Source organism: Vanacampus margaritifer, chromosome 20 (assembly GCF_051991255.1).
Source record: "Vanacampus margaritifer isolate UIUO_Vmar chromosome 20, RoL_Vmar_1.0, whole genome shotgun sequence".
Classification (NCBI taxonomy): domain Eukaryota; kingdom Metazoa; phylum Chordata; class Actinopteri; order Syngnathiformes; family Syngnathidae; genus Vanacampus; species Vanacampus margaritifer.
In genome coordinates this window covers 8,257,527-8,275,577 of record NC_135451.1, presented here as the reverse complement: position 1 = coordinate 8,275,577, position 18,051 = coordinate 8,257,527, and the positions used below count along the sequence as shown (strand labels likewise).

At 36.7% G+C, this 18,051-nt stretch overlaps 1 protein-coding gene across 1 annotated transcript in view; it reads right to left on the bottom strand.

The window, feature by feature from the left end:
• Nucleotides 1-349: 349 nt before the first annotated feature.
• mkxa (mohawk homeobox a) overlaps nt 350-18,051 on the bottom strand; it is a 29,856-nt gene continuing 12,154 nt past the window's right edge. Inside the window, exons 6-7 of the mRNA XM_077554510.1 lie at nt 3,789-3,822; nt 350-2,035 (exon numbers count right to left, since the gene is read on the bottom strand). Coding sequence (XP_077410636.1) covers nt 1,834-2,035; nt 3,789-3,822 — 236 coding nt within the window. The 3' untranslated portion in view covers nt 350-1,833. The remainder of the gene's footprint in view (nt 2,036-3,788; nt 3,823-18,051) is intronic.

Sequence of the window (18,051 nt, the reverse complement as noted above, 5' to 3'; positions counted from 1 at the left end):
GAAGAAATATATATATATTTATATTAGGGGTGTCAAAAAAATGACCAACACAAATCAATATCACTCTTTTTTTACAGTACAGTACATCTTTTAAATTTTAACTAAATTTGATGAATTATTGTATCAATTACGAAAGAATAAGTTTATCATTTTTTTCCATTTTTGTAACAAGAGTATAAATACTTGAGAAAAAAAATTATTGTACATTTTGAACAGACATAAAATTTGTGATTAATTAATCACGAGGTAACTATTGAATCATGTGATTAATTACGATGAAAAATTGTAATCGCCTGACACCCCTAATATATATATATATATATATATATATATATATATATATATATATATATATATTACAATTTTAATATTTTTTTTCTTTTTACTGTGGCTCAAATACTCTTTCTTAATGACAGACATACACAGTACCTTGAAGATATCTTAAAAAGAAAAATAAAAAAAAGGTAATCTTTAGCTACTCCAGTTTGTCAAACATTTGGTACTTTCTATAAAAAAAATATTTTAAAAAAGCCTCTTTTCATCAAATGTCAAAGAAGCCCTTAATGTGGTCATCTTACGTACAACCAAGTACAGAAGCCTGATCGAAAACATACTGTAACAACCGCACATGTACAGATTAGCATCAACAAAATATTTAAACTGAGATACTACTGCAATGCACGTACCAAAAGACAAACAAAAAAGAAAGACAAGGGGTAAAAAGTCAAATGTTTAAGCTTGTCCTCCGGCTTCTTGTAAACAGCAATTTGAATGTAATGCTAAACAGCTGAGGATGAAGCAGGGTGGGGGGAGTTGTCGTGTTTTTTTATTTTTTTCACCCCTCGTATCTTTTTGTGAGCACAAAAACATGAAAAACCAATGTCGCCCATTTAAAACACTGATAATAACAAAAAAAACATCCCTTTATAGGTCACGGGTCAAGTTTGTAGCGTGTGCATGTTTGTGTCACTGCACGTGTGAACGTAACTTGATTAGGGTCCAGCTTTTGCATGTTATGTTCCGATAAGAGGGAGCGTCGTCACGAATAAACAAAACCCAAGGATGAGATGCGTCCCTTAGCTCCTTATTGACGCGTTGCTCACGTTAGCGCTGCCTATCTGCGTACTTAAGTGTCATTGTTGGGCCGCCGGCACCGACAAAACACGCTTGAGTTTACAGTCGAATGGAGGACTCCAGTCAAAACACCTTCAAGGAGTTACTTATTTTGTACGATATGTCTGTGCGTGCATAATGATTGATGACCTCATTGGGTCTTTCAAGGCACACACTTCCACTTCCTGTATAACGACAGCAGAGGTGGCAAATGCCGGTCCAGAAAGTAAAAACCCTGCCACAGTTTGGCTTTAGCCCTTTAGCCCTTATCGCTAATTGTTTCCGTGCTAGCACCATGGTAGCTAGCTAGCTAGCTAGCTAACTAGCACCAGGGGCTAACGCCAAACTGTGGCAGCGTTTTTACTTTCTGGACCTGGATTTGCCACCTCTGCGCGACAGTGACTCTAAACATCAGTCAAATAATCCATCACAAATTCCAAAGAGGCACTACTAGTATCTGTATTTTGCATTGACAAGAGCAAAAGTCACTTTGGCAAAAATACACATTAAGCATAAAAAAAACAAGGGAAAGAAGTCATCAAAAAATAAGTTAATATTACAAAAAAAAAAGTGTCTCGTTATAGGGAATACTGCACTTCAAGTCCTGTTGAAGACACTTTTTTTAACAAGAAAATGTTTCTTTGTCCTTTAAAAAGTCCTTTTACGAATGGTTTGCCGAAACAGGAATGTTTGCATAGAGTGAGGAGGCTCATCTTGGAGCTAATAATTGCGCATGAGTGGCACTTTAACAGTCTTGATCTCTGCTATATGGGAAGACTTTTGGATGATGCAGCTGGTGGTCCCGGGGGCACCGTCCTTCCCCTGCGCCAAGTTGGTCAAGGCCATGGCGGCATTGATCTCCTTCCAGTACGTCTCATCTTTGCCCTTCGCCTTTTCCTTGTGTTCGGCTCTGACGCCACCGCTGATGACACGTAAACGTGGGCCATGGAGGAAACAAAAAACAATAAGCAGAGATTAAGATGTAGGCAATGTGCATCATGGCTTTTTTTTCTTCTTCATTTTGGTGCGCCTTTTCAGTCTAGGTGAAATAATTCAAGGCGTGTGTGGTGGGCATAGTACTCAAAAGACACAACATTAAATACACACTGTAAAAAGAGACAATACAAGAGCTACGGCAAACAAAAACAGTGTTTCTTAACCTTGTTAAGTACTGAACCTCACCAGTTTCCTATGCGCATACTCCGAACCCTTCTTTATTAAAAAATAAAAAAAATTAAATTGAAGACATAGTACGATGGCGTATTGGGCCCACATATATACATATTTTTTTCTTCAGAGGGGTGTAGTAATATTCCAAGAAAAAAAAAAATCACTAATTTGTCACTTTATTAAGTCCCAAATTTGCAAGCTTATAAAGTGGCAAATTTGCGAATTTATTAAGTGGCAAATTTGCCACTTTATAAGGTGGCAAATTTACAAGAAAAAAAACTCAGAAACTTACGAGAAATACACGTAGCGTAGCTATAGTCTAATGTGAGGATTCGTTGGTGGTTAATGGGACACTGTTTACAAAATGAAAAGGCAGGATGGAGATGGATTCATTCTTACGTAATTTAAACTTTACTCATTTTAGAGCGGCAACTCTTAATGATTGCCTATTAGCTGACTAACACAAACCACTCAGAAGCTAGTATACTTTAGGTCAATGCAAGTGAATGACGGAGAGCAGCAGACTCGACACATCAATTTAGCTACCTGTACAAAAAAATTAAGTGGCACATTTGCCACTTAATAAAGCCGAAAAATTCGCGACTTTATAAAGTGTCAAATTTTATAACGTTTTTCTTCCTCTGAATATTCCCCCCACCCTCTAAAAATATATTTATACGTGGCCCTAATACACCATCATTATAGATATTGAGTTTACTGGTGAACAAAATGAACAGAATCTGTATTCCTCATCTCAATGCATGGTAAGGAAGTGTTCATTCGTTTTTGCTAGATAACTAGTTGTGCCAAACCAGAATTGCTCAACTTGGGATTGCAAATTAGGACGATGAGTCGCATATTTGCAGAGCCGTTCAAAACAACCACTGCTGTTTTCTTAAGATAGAACCCAAAGGCAGCAGATACAATGAAAGAGGCCCCAGAACTGAACCCTGTGGAACACCATGCCTTCCGTTATGCAGTGTTCCCTCACTATTTCGCGATTCACTTATTGCGGATTCACTTTATGAATCTATTTTTGTCCTTTTTTGGTCATATTTGAGTAAATAAAAACAACTCTTTCTTTCATTCAACTATTACAAAAAAACATGTACCATGATAAGTTTAGATTTTTTTTTTTTTTTAATTCTTCTTAGCAAGTCAGTGTCCTGTCACTGGTGAGCTATTTTTTAGAACAGGCGACGTTTGTTATTGCTACTACACACTAAAGCCAATACGTGTCTTATCACGTGCACTGCATGAGAAGTAGAAAAACAACTTCATTAACTTCAACAAGGCTCGTTTGCGCAACCTAAAAAGACCTCATCACCGATCGCGGTACTTCACTGTACATGTGAATTCATATTGCACTTATTCTGACCACTTTCTTTTTTCTTTTTGCTTGACATAGTATGAAGGTTAAGAACCACTGTTACAAAACATCGTTTTTGCATCTTTTTACACAACTTTCCACATCAACAACATGAGGCAAAAGATGGTGAACTCACTTGTCATATTTACTTGATCCATGCTCTGTGGTTTCTGAAAGAAAAAAAATACAATAAAATGAATTAACTTTAAAGTGATTTGTAGTGCGTTGGTTTGTGTGTATCATTTGGTTAAGAATATTTCCAAAAAAGCCATCAGGAAAGAAAGTAGCTAATAGGATCGAGACTTGTGACTCATAAACTCCATTCGGTAATATTGAGTTCAAAAACAATTCGGCCCCCGCCAGTGTAATTGTGAGGAAATCATTTAGAAAACGACTGAGCGTGAAAGACTTGAGTGGAAACGAAAGAACGCAACGTGAGTCAGTGAACGCTCCCTCTTTTTTTCTTTCCTAAAATGGAAGCAATCATTATCTCATATGTAAATCATTAGCGGGCAATAACGTCGTCATTAGACATCCTAACCAACTTTCTCTTGGGGGCAAGCGGTGTGTTTACTTCATTCAATATGCTGCTCAAGAGAAGAAGAAGAGCAAGTGCGTGTCAGTGTGTGTTCCGTGTTGAGTGACGAGCTCGAGACTCGAACTGTGTTTTGCTCGCAGTGAGTACGATGACACACTTTTGGCTTTGAGGAGGCACTGAATGGAGAGCACAGCATCTGGATATCCTCGCCAGTCGCTTTCTTTAAGCTACCCAAACACACAGCTAAGGCCCCGGGAGCCTTTAAGTAGCTCAGGTATACATGATTTACAGACATGAAAAAAACATTCTAAAGAGAGCCCGTTTTATTTTTAGTAACTTATATGCTGTTGTTTAAAACTGAAAAACGTCTCGTAACTGATACGCTTTTGTATGGCGATGTTAACCCTATAAAGCCAAACGTATCATATTAAATACAAGACATTTTGAGCCCACTATTTCATCAGTATAATATTTTTTTCTCATTAAAACCCTGACGTATATGATCTGACACATGCATAGCACGGATAATCCATTAGAGGGCAGTATCACCCAGCTGATGGCTTTTACAGCGACCTTCGAAAAAATGACCCAATTGAGAATGGAGACACACTTATACTTATTAAATAGTGGGAAATGTTATTTTGGATTTTTGGAAATATTAGTCTGTTTTAGGGGTGTCAGGCAATTATTATTTTTTTTTATTGTAATTAATCGCATGACTTCAATAGTGAACTCATGATTGATCTCACATTTTATATTTGTTGTAAATGTACAATATAATGTATATATATATTTTTTAAAGTTTTCATTCTCTTGTTAACATAAAAGTTGAAAATAATGTTAAACTATGTTAAACCGACAGAAATGCGGCCGCATCTTTTAGTCGATACAGTAAATTAATAATTCATAGCAATTGAGTTAAAATTAAAATGATTTTGATTTGTGTTGAGGTCACTTTTCTGCCACTAGGAGGCATAAATGCATTTGTAAGACGTGCATTTTTATTTTCATAGTAAGAGCTATCTAATCTTTAACATGAAGTAACTTGTGATATTCTGCATGTTTTTAAAACTGTTAAATACAACTTGTCCCCAGTCCCCATTATTACATTTATTACTGCTAAATTTTGACGTGCATTGCGACTGGAATTCCCCCAGTACAGGCTTTCCAAGTAAGGGGTGGTCATTAATCGCATGTTAAAAAAATGTACGCACCAATTTTCACACCCCTAGTCTGTTTATTATAATATTTTTGACAGTTATAAATATACGAATTCAAAGTATTGTGACTGGATGTATCAAATATGACACAAAACAAAAGTCATATGTAAAACATTTTTGTTTGTTCAAAACGACCAATAAATATTCTATTTACAAAGTATCTGAATTTCCTCATATATTTCATGGTTCGGGTTTTTTAAGTGTTGCTGCCGCGATAAATGTGTGCCTGATTAGTACATTTCCTTTCCATTTTATATTCCATAGAGAGAAAGCCGACTTCACACAGTTTAGTTCCTGATTCTTGGCAGACAGAAGATGAGAGGAACGTCTGCACAATCAAAGTCCCTCAAAGCATTCCAATTCAATCCCCCCGGATTATCCCTGATGTCCTATCAGTGCTCGGTCTTTATTTGGCTTTATCAGAGAGGCATTTTCCTTTATTGACATTGTTCACTTCTCTGTGCTCGACTTGTTCACCTCTTTGAGGAAGTGCTGTAACAACCTTGGATATGGTACTGGACATGGATCGTTCCTATAGCTCCCCGCCAAAATAAATGCAAGGCTTCCTGTCAATGTTTGGCTTAATGCTTTGTTGAGAATCAGCACTTCTTCTGCAATTCCAAAATATTTTTATGAACGTTTTTAATGCATCCAAGCGCTTCTTCAACTGCTGTTTTATCAATGTTATTATTGGGAGTCATATAGGTTCAATGAGTTACTGCATGGCCAATATTTGAAGAGAGTGAATGCATCCTCTTCATTCCATTTCCATCTGTTCGCTGTGCTAGACTGCGGATTGGCAACGTTCACCATCATCACAGTGGTGTAATTATAGGGCCAATGCTCGTTCATTCGATGTTTATATTCCCGCGTGATATATTAGCTCAATGTTTGGCTCGTCGTTAGCGGCGACAACGGTAGCAAGTGGGTCGACTTCTGCGACATGAAAGACGCGCAACATGTGGGGCGAAAGTGTGTATTTGTGCGGGCAGACGGTCGCCGGGTGTGTGTCTTTCCGTGCACCTTTTAAAGTGTTTTGCAGTGTGTGTGAGGCAGCCACACGATCCATTCAAAACATCCAGCGTGACAAGCCAAGACAATTTATTGTTCAGAATAGCCAAATTTGGTTGAGAAGCTTGTACACAAAGTGATTTCACAGATATGTCAGTTTGCTAACAGCCAAACTATATATTAACAGTGGGGAAAGGAGCACAGTATTTGTTGGTCTTTTTCTTTTTACTCTCAAGTTAGAGGAGAATGAACCAGGAACAATACAACAAAAAAGACAAAAAAAAAAACAGGACCTAGAATTGACCCCTGAGGGACACCTTTGGTAACAGATACGGTCTTACTGGGCACCCCTCAGATCTATCAGTCAGATAACCCTGGAACCAATTACAAAAAGTATCGATGTTCTGTTTTCTATAGACGTGTTTGAAAAAAAAAAAAACCCTCTGACTTCATTATTAACTCATTCACTGCCATTGACGGCTATAGACGTCAAAAATTCATTTGAACTATTTCTATTAGTTTAACATTTCCCCCCACTTTTGTTAACAAGAGTAAGAAAAACTAGATTTTTTTTTATTGTATTAGAACAGATATAAAATTTGTGATTAATCGTGAGTTAACTAGTGAAGTCATTCGATTAATTATGATTTAAAAAAATTAATCGGCTGACGCCCTTAATTTTTTAATAATCTTTTCTTTTTTTATGAATAGATTAAAAAGATAATTTTTAATAATATTTTCTTTTTTTATAAAAATATTAAAAATTAGGGGCGTCAGGCGATTACATTTTTTAATCGTAATTAATCACATGACTTCACTAGTTAACTCACGATTAATCACAAATTTTATATCTGTTCTAGATGAACAATTTTTTTCTAGGTTTTCATACTCTCGTTAACAAAAGTGGAAAAATGTTAAACTAATAGAAATAGTTCAAATACATTTTTTACCTTTATAGCCGTTAATGGCAGTGACTGAGTTAATAAAAAAAAAAGAAAAAAAAAGAGGATGTCTCCAATGGCTCTAACGTTAGAAACTTTTCAAGCCACTAACTTTAGTGGCATATTTGGGTTTGTTTGTCTGACCTCATTTCAATGCTCACTATACTAACATTAACTAATTGAAACCCAAAAACGTATAAATACGTTTTTTTAATAGTTGGTCCTTCACTCCCAAAAACACATGTATACCTGTTATTTTATGCTAGAGCATACAGAAGACTTTGATACAGCTTCTGACATGAAGAGGTCGCTTAAAGCAATGGTAGTTATTACAAAAGAAGTATAGGAGAGAGTATAAGAGATCAGCCAGGGCCATGTTGCACCAAGCTCTTTTTGCCTGTGTTTTCAACAGATTTGTGAATAATGATGAAACTTATCTATATTCTAATGCTAATTGCTGCAAAACGGAAACAGATACAACTATACTTGACAAATTTAACTTTTGGTAGGTCCCATGTTTTTACAGCAATAGAACAGTATTCTGTGAACCTCGCAAAATCAGTCAAAATCCAGTTAAAAAGCCGGAGCAAAGGGGGTTGCTTTAGTAAAAATGGATGGGAGTGAATGAGTTATCTACCAGAACGTTTCCACTTAGGCTATTTAATGATGCTAGGAAGATCGTATACACGCCAAAGAAGGTATAATATGTCCAAAATGATTTCTGTTCTTATACTGTCTTGGTCACACCCACACAGGGGATAACGTAACCTAACCAATGTCTTTACTTTTCCTATATGTGACTCCATGATCTTAACTGATTTCAACGTGTCAAAGTGTGCCAAAGGGTGCCATAAAAAGCCACGGCGATATAACCAACGAGCCAAATGCAACCGTGACAGTAATCCCACACAGTTACTGTTACTGCATAAGTGCTTGACAAAAGTCATATGAAGTAACCTGAAGCCTGCTTATTTTTCTGGGGCACCTGTCTTCACTTCTGGTATCCCACAACTATTGGATCTGATACCACTAAACCCCCACCTCACTAAAAACTCTGTTTCCAAAGATATGTGCCTAAAATATCTAAAAGTCAGATTGTTTAAAACAACAGCTTGGCCAAAAACTATACAAATCTCCACTAAATGACTAACAACTATTATTTTTTTCTGTCTTTTTCCTGCTGTTTTTTTTCTTTTTTTGCTTCCCTGCTGAAGACTGGAGTAGACGTTGTTGTTGCCTTTGGGCTCCACTGACAGTGGGGTTTCATGCAACACCGAAGGGGAAAACTAAGAAGTCTGATGGTTTCTGGCATGGGGCTGGAAGTCCAAAAATACTAGCTCACTTAACATCCCTGCGGGGTGATGGTGGGAGGGCATAAAGAGGGCAAAAAAAAAAAAAGGGAGAAAAACATACCGTAAAACCTTGCGAAAATGAGGGGAAAATAAACCAGGGCTGACAAATTAAAGAGAGGATGAGGTTACACCTGTTGGGATGAGCGCGGCCCACTATCATCATTCCCATGTGGTGCTGTTGTTAGCAACATACAACAATAAACAAGCCCGGTCTGCCCGGTGGGAAGGTCTGCGTTACGGCCGCAAATAAACGCACACTTTTGTATTTACAATGTGTGGCAAGCCTCTGGCAGGGTGGTGAGCTCATCCTCCTTAAGTGTCAATTCTCAAAAAATGACATGCTGCCTGAAAAGTAGAGATTGTTTTCCCATGACAACAAGAACAACAAGGGGGCTTCAGAATTGTTAAGATAAGTGAAATAATATTGTATCGGCGAATATTTGAAAAATAATATTTGCTGTGTTTCATAGATATACGTCACAGTAAATGGCGGTTTCTTAATAGATTTATTGTTAAGATATAAATGGTATCAATTACTTAAATGTCATGGCTTTACCTGTACTGTAATAAATTGGTTCCTTCAATTCAGATTTGAGCTTTAGTAGGGATTGAAAAAAAAATCTGACACAAGAACTTCTAATCCGCACAATCTACTTTTGATGAACCCAATTTTAAGTCCTCTTACTACAGTCTTTCTACAGCTCATCAGTGTGAATTTTGCTTATCTGGAGGGTATGCTATGGATAATTTTTTTGGACTGTTATTTCTGAATCAGGATGCCAATTTTGTTTTGATTATCATAAAAATCAAACTAAACAGATCTCTCTCATAATGTTCCCTAGTGCATTAGTTGCTTAATGGTCAAATCTCATTAAGAGTTTTCATGGATTTTCACATTTTAATTAACCAATTAAAACCCAAAAACGTGTTTATACGTTTTTCATGCTAGATCATACAAAAAACTTTTATACGGCTTCTAACATGAAGAGGTCGCTTAAAGCAATGGTAGTTATTACAAAAAAATGACCATCAGGTGGCAGCAGAGTATAAGAGATCAGCCAGGGCCATGTTGCAACAAGCTCTTTTTGCCAGTGTTTTCACCAGTAATGTGAATATAGATTAAACTTCGCTATATTCTAATTCTCATGTTTTTATAGCAATGCAACACAATATTCTGTGGGCCTTGCAAAATCAGTCAAAATCCAGTAAAACAGCCAGGAGCAAAGGGGGTTGCTTCAGTGAACATTGATGGGAGTGAATGAGTTAAGAGTGGCTCACTAAAAAAATGTATTAAGCATCAAAAGCAAATTGTAGTCTTTAAGACAAGTTCACAAAAACAATTTTTTTCTACTGCTGAAGGAGGACACAAACTTGAAAATACACAAAATTCCAAACTCAACATCTTAAAGGGAGGAAATGAGGTGAACAGATTTCCACTGAAACATCTCATCGGCATTCTGCTCGACACTAACCTGCAACTGTAGGTCAAGACTTGAACAGATCACTGCGTAATTATAAAGTCCCTTGGATGTCTCAGGCAGCCGAAATATGAGTCAGGGGTTACTGTCATCATAGGCCATCGAATGGAAAACATATTAACCGTTTTTTACCGCCTTTGCGATGACGCAACTTTTACCGAAGTCTCATTCAAATTGCTGGATGCGCAGATGTGAACGCTTGGGCGCAGGTTTTTCGCTTCAATTCAAAGAGGACGGTAGATAACGACATCTCCTGATGCGGTTTCTGATTTGAAAGCAAGCCACGGTCTTGATTAGGAGGTGCGACACCGAGGGACCGCTGATGCCTTCGGGTTCGCTCAATTTCACGTTTTGGGTAATGATCTGTATGTTTAACAATGTCAAGAGCGGTCTGTCGTTATTTGTCCTTGTAGCCGTTTCACTTCTGCTGCCCGTGCGAATCAGTCCGTTGCACTCATTTAGCCAAAGACATTAAACATGGCGCAAATGAAATGACAACTCGGGGAAGGCTTACACCGTCTGACATTTACTGAGCCGCCGCTTATAAAAGACTCCGCTACACACTTCACTACTTTGCTGCTGCGTGTCTGGCAGATGTCACGCTGTCGGCCGTCAAGGAGGCTTTCGGAACAGAAGTGAAGAACCAGTCGGAGCAAGATGGAGAAACGAGCTTATTTCCCATGTTCGAACGCTGCCAAGTTGTCACTGTGTTTACATGTACGAGTAAACACAGTGTAATCAAGGGCTCCAGTAAATCAGCCAGAAGGAGAAGACAAGAGAAGTAAATATATTGTCAAAGCCGACGTCTTCTTTTTTTGTGTGTGGCAATCCAGACGCCGTGGACAAACAACCGACTATCATTACCATGATGAAGATCAGGGTTTATGTCATGTAGCCTGACAACACGAGTCATACAAAAATGATCAACACGGAGGATTCAAAAGTAAACAATGACTTCACCACAAATGGGGATGCTTCGATAGATGAAACTCTTACCAGGGCAGGTACAAATGAGTGGCTTTGAGCATTAGTGTCTTTACTCCGAAAAGTGGCCAGGAGTGTTTACGTGTTTCACTGCAGTGTGTATTTGAAGGAGGTGTCTGTTCGAGTGTAGGCCTTTATTTGCATGGATGGTTGTTTATAAGGCTGGAGCGACACAAGATGCTGCCCGTAGACTCGTGGACTGAGAATTGTTACTTTTATATTTCGATGGGACGGTTTCAGATTTTGGTGTAAGATTAGGAGGAATTTTTTTTGTTTTTTTACGGTTATTCTTATAGACATAAAAAAAAAATAATCACATTAGCATTCTTTGAAAATATTTATTTTTAACAACAATAAATAACTGAAAAGAAATTTTAAAAAAGTTGCTGCCTTAGAAAAAAAAAAGAAATATTTCAGTTCCAGAAATTCAAAAGCTCAAATTGGCTTTAACTTTAGGTTTATTTTAACAAAGTGAAAATAAATAACTGAATAATAAAATAACAGTTTCAGATTTTTGTGTATGATGATAGTCTGAGGGAAAAAAAATGTTTTTTTTACGGTTATTCTTATAGACATTAAAAAAAAATCACATTAGCATTCTTTGAAAATGTTTATTTTTAACAACAATAAATAACTGAAAAGAAATTAAAAAAAAATTTGCTGCCTTAAAAAAAAGAAAAGAAATATTTCAGTTCCAGAAATTCAAAAGCTCAAATTGGCTTTAACTTTAGGTTTATTTTAACAAAGTGAAAATAAATAACTGAATAATAAAATAACAGTTTCAGATTTTGGTGTACGATTATAGTCTGAGGAAAAAAAAAAAGTTTTTTTTTACGGTTATTCTTATAGACATTAAAAAAAAATCACATTAGCATTCTTTGAAAATGTCTATTTTTTTTTATAATGCTGTAAATAAATAACTGAATAATAAAATAACAGTTTCAGATTTTGGTGTACGATTATAGTCTGAGGGAAAAAAAATGTTTTTTTTACGGTTATTCTTATAGACATTAAAAAAAAATCACATTAGCATTCTTTGAAAATGTTTATTTTTAACAACAATAAATAACTGAAAAGAAATTTAAAAAAAAGTTGCTGCCTTAGAAAAAAAAAGAAGAAATATTTCAGTTCCAGAAATTCAAAAGCTCAAATTGGCTTTAACTTTAGGTTTATTTTAACAAAGTGAAAATAAATAACTGAATAATAAAATAACAGTTTCAGATTTTGGTGAACGATTATAGTCTGAGGAAAAAAAAAAGTTTTTTTTTACGGTTATTCTTATAGACATTTAAAAAAAAATCACATTAGCATTCTTTGAAAATGTTTATTTTTAACAACAGTAAATAACTGAAAATAAATTTTAAAAAGTTGCTGCTTTTAAACAAAAAAATAAAATATTTCTGGTTTCAGAAATTCAAAAGCTCAAATTGGCTTTAACTTTAGGTTTATTTTAACAAAGTGAAAATAAATAACTGAATAATAAAATATAAAGTATAGCTGCCATTTGAAACATAAATAATACACTTAACAGTGAAACAACATGTGTGGTATGCATTTCTCTTCTGAAAATCAAACTCCCATTTCAATCATATTTACAGGTTAAATGTTTATCCACAGCCTTTCAACTGGCGATTTGTGCACCGTTACACATGAAGGCATGGATTTTGCAGCCAAACGCATATGCCGAGATACCTTTCTTGGCAGTCCCAAGATGTCGGCCCCGCGGCTTCAAAAGTCTTGGCCTATGGCCTATCTAGTAAGGCTGAGCCCTGTGTTGTTATAATCCTGACGTTTAAAAAACACCGTTAATCGTAAAACCGGTTAATAGCTGTTCCCAGAGATTGTATAGCAGCCAGAACATCTATTCAAGCTGATGCTATTATTTGAGGGAATCGGTTATTAGGTCATTCCATGCCAAATCACTCGCAAAAATTTTAACCAAGCAAATTTTGATTTGAATGAAACTTGGTGTAGTTGTTGATAGTGATGGCAAAACATTACATCTCAAATTTTAGATCAATCAGAGCAGGGGTTTGAGTATTTCGGGCCGTTGAATTTGGACACTTTCGGGGGAAAAAGAGGCAAAAGGTCAACTAAAGTAAAAGGTGAAAAGGTTACTAAAATTTACACCAATCTTCTAAGTGGCGATTTGGAATCCTTGTTGAATTCCCTTTCCAACAATACTTCTTTTGTGAAGATTGACCCAGTAGTTCCTGAGATAAAAGGGTTCAAAGAAATGTGGCCACGCCCCTTTTTGCTGGAAGTGTCCAAACTCGGCGGCCCGTAGCTCCAAAACCCTTGCTCCGATTAACTTAAAATTTGAGATGCAGTGTTGCGCCATCACAATCAATAAGTACACCAAGTTTCATTAAAATCAAAATCTGCTTGGTTAATTAAGCCCATGTGGTGATTTGGTATGGCGCGACCCTATTCTATTAATTTTTTCAATAATTGATTGATTCTAACTACAATTAGCTGCTGAAATCAGATGTCGTACAATAATGGTAATGTCAACAGTTAAGGTAAAATGTCCATTTATTATACAGTGCTAAACTAATTATTAGAGTGCCACACAAACTAACAAAGTTGGTAATTAATAAAATCAAATTAATGTTTCTCTAATGGTCTGTCTGGCCTCTTTAGAGAAGTAGTCTAATAAACTTCTTACACACTGTATATGGTATTCATTGTATTATTGTATTAGTCACGTTTGTGGGGAAAAACTACATTCTCATAAAAGCTCCGTCTCTCCTTAATCTCAGCCTATTGTTGCAGACTATGGAATGGAAACACTTAGTTTCCTTCGCAGACAAGGGCAGCAGGCAGCTGTGTTCTCCGAATGCGATGACCTGATGGTGGGCGTGTCAAGTTGATGATTTAAAAATGATCAGGTTGCGAGGGCTCGGTATGACTTTCGTATAAACAATGTCTGCGTCGGTCAGTCAACATCGCCGCGGGAGTGACGGTTAGAAAGAGGGTCATACCACAACTCCGCCAAATTTCAGTCGTTCCCACTGTTGGATCCGCCACTCCCTGAAGGACACGCTAGTTTTTTTTTTTTTTTTTACGTCACTGTTAGACTACAATGCGTTGACAAAAGGGCATACAAGTGTGTTCGTGGGAAAGACAGACTGTACACACACACACACACACACACATTTTATATATATATATATATATATATATATATATATATATATATATATATATATATATATATATATATATATATATTAGGGGTGATCTTTTAACACAACTAATTTCTTTAACGCACGATTAATGACCGCCCCTTACTTGGAATGCCTGTACTGGGGGAATTCCAGTCGCAACGCAGCAGACACGTCCATGTCAAAATTTTGCAGTAATAAAATGCACTGAGCTGTCACCAATGTCTTACAAAATGGAATTATGCCATCTAGTGGCAGAAAAAACCTCAATACAAATCAATACCACACTTTTTTATTTACAGTGAAGTACATCTTTTTAATTTTAACTCAATTTTATGAATTATGATGAAATTACTGCTTCTTTGATGCAGCCATATTTCTAGTTCTTTTCCACTTTTATGTTAACAAGAGTACATTATGAAATATTTTTTGTGTGCATTTTATTGTACATTTAGAACAGATCTAAAAATTATATATATATATATATATATATATATATATATATATATATATATATATCAACCAGTTCAGGGTGTACCCCGCCTACTGCCCGAAGCCAGCTGGGATAGGCTCCAGCACCCCCGCGACCCTAGTGAGGAAAAGCGGCCAAGAAAATGGATGGATGGATATATATATATATTAGGGGTGTGACAAAATCACTTTGGGGTTTTTTGATTTACAAGATATACAGCATTAAACCAGTATTATTATAATAATACGAGAAAGCTGCCTGTGGCCACTAACTTGCTTCAGGCATTCACCTCTTTTCCACATCAATGGAGTCACTTGCATTACATTCACCATCTGGCTACTGTATTCATCAACCTGAGTCTGTAAAGTAGAAATTCTAGCCAAATATGCCTCTGTCAAACTTGTGTAATGCGTCTGACCGGGATCACTCAGTCTCCTCTGGCAAGAACTCACTTGCCGAATAATGATCTATATGATACCGGACGGGGCGAAATCTAGTACCGAGCAAGAAGAAAAACATTCAGCCAGATTCCTGCCATTTAATATCCCATTAAAGGGTCATTTGGCATGAACCCCTGGCATGTGCGATGGAATTCTACTGTTCCTTGCCTTCAATGAAATTCCCCAAAGGCTTTGGACTGTAGGTGTGTGTGTGTTTGTACTGGACGTTGTGTGTGCAGCTTGTGAATGGTAGTTGCAAACGTGTGTGTGTGTGTGTGTGTGTCATTTTAAGCCATCTGAAGTTTAGTTTTCCATCGGGGTAAATCTACACCCTCCATCTCCTGCCACGTCTGACTGCCCTCTGTAGTCAGAGATAACATTGCGGGTTCACGACACCATTAATGGAGTATAGATTTTATTTTTTTTTTGCCAATGGCGTGACGGTTGCCAGGGATGCCACTCCTGCCTTGACCAATCACAACTGATCGGTCGGCAGGAATTCTTCGAAAGAATGTGCCAAAAGAAACTGATTGTGTTTTTGTCCTCTCCTTTTGTGTCCCTTTCTGACTGAAAATGTAAGACACATTGCCGTATATTGTATGTATGTTTAAATTCAGGAACTGACATTCATGAAAAGAAAATAATAAAAAATCTGTTTTTTACTGTCCCATTTATACGGAAGAGGATTGGGGCTAGTAAAGAGGAAAAAAATGGGTTGGCAGGATTCTCATTTTATTCTCAGAATTCTGACTTTATCACTTTAATCTGAGAATTCTGACTTAAATCTGAGAATTCTGACTTTAAAGTGAGAATTCTGACTTTAATCTGAGAATTCTGACTTTATCACTTTAATCTCAGAATTCTGACTTTATCACTTTAATCTCAGAATTCTGACTTTAATCACAGATTTCTCAGTTGAAAGCGCTAAATAACTAAAGATGACTTGACTTGAGAATTCTGACTTTAATCTGAGAATTCTGATTTTTATCACTTTAATCTCAGAATTCTGACTTTAAAGTGAGAATTCTGACTTTTATCACTTTAATCTCGGAATTCTGACTTTAAAGTGACAATTCTGACTTTTATCACTTTAAAGTGAGAATTCTGACTTTAATCTCAGAATTCTGATTTTAAGGTGAGAATTCTGACTTTGTGACATAGAGCTATAAATTGTTGGAGGGGAAGTCAGAAAGTCTGAAATCTGAGAAGTCAGAATGCTGACTTTAAAGTCGAATGCTGAGAATAAAATCAGAATCCTGCCAACTTTTTTTTCTCTTCACTGGCCCTAATCCTCTTCCGTACATTTAAAATTAGATTTTCCAAAACTGGTAATCAAATCTGAAGGGTCACCTGTCTGTCCTCAAAAAAACTTTCCATGGAGTAAAAGCTTTCTCTAGCATTTGTGCCAAGAACAACAAAACCAATAATAATCAAGAGCAAAATATCACATTAAACATTAATAAGAAGTAGCTACTCTTTATTAGAAACATCCAGACAGTCCAATGAAATTGTCCTTGAATTGGATTCCACCATTTAAAATCAAGTCACGCTTCAATTCTACTTTCCTCCCCATCTTTCAACCCAAATGGACTTGTACTATTTTTCACAATAAAACACACATGCACAAACACCAGACAGCCTTTTGCTCCTATAATAAAAAACACATTTGTCCATGTGAGGAACGTTGAACAAAACAAGCTGCTAAAGATCCGCTCACTGCTGCAGAACGTGTCCATATTAACCACAATGAATGACTATTGGTTTTGAAGACTGAATTTAAGAAAAAATATGCTCAGTGTTTGAAAAAGAAGAACCAGTACAGATGTGGCCTTCATGGTTTAGGTGAGCTACAACAGTGTAAAACGACTTTGGAAGTGTAGAATGCAACAATATTATCATCGATTGCACTTTGTTTAGCAAAGGAAGGATCCTGGCTTTCTGCTGACTTCTTAATTCTCCAATAAAACAAGAAACCAGGCTATTTGCATCTTTATCTTGGTCGGTAGATTGTTTTCCATTATGTAGAAAAATATTACAAGAACATTTTATGTGACACTACTGGAAGATTAAATATTTCTACTCCTGTATTTAATGGAACATAACGAAAAATCTTCCTTTTATTTTTGTGGGTTTTTGTACAGTAAAGCACTATTAGATCCATCCAACAATTTTCTATACCGCTGTTCGGGGTTGCTGTGAGCTGAACCTACGCCAGCTGACTTCGGACGAGAGGCAGACGACACACCGGACTTGTTGCCAGTCAATCACAAGGAAGAATGTAATTATAAAGAAGTATTATGATACTATGTTTGGATATATGAGCCATTTTTATTTTTTGTTAGCTTAGCGGAAATCATGTGGCTCTATTGGCTCCTAGTAAGAGATGGAGAATCCAGTTTGGACATCCAAATGTAATGGATCCTAGGGTGAGCAGACGTCTAGATTTCATCGGGACAGTCCCGTTTTTAGAGCCTTGTATCAAGAGTACCGGCGGATTTCGCCAGCCCCATTGATTTGCAGAGGTGCAAGTCCAGGTCCAGAAAGTAAAAAAACCCTGCCACAGTTTGGCTTTAGCCCCAAGTGGTAGCTAGCGAGCTCCCTAGCTAGCTCCCCGGGTGGTCGGTTATCTGCTAGGGAGCTAGCTAGCTAGCACAAGAGGCTAAAGCCAAACTGTGGCAGGGTTTTTACTTTCTGTACCTGGATTTGTCACCTCTGTTCATTTGTGTAATTTTCACACAGGTCCTCTTCCCAGCATCCCAGTTTTTCTTTTTTTTCAAGTCAATTGTTTGTGTCAAT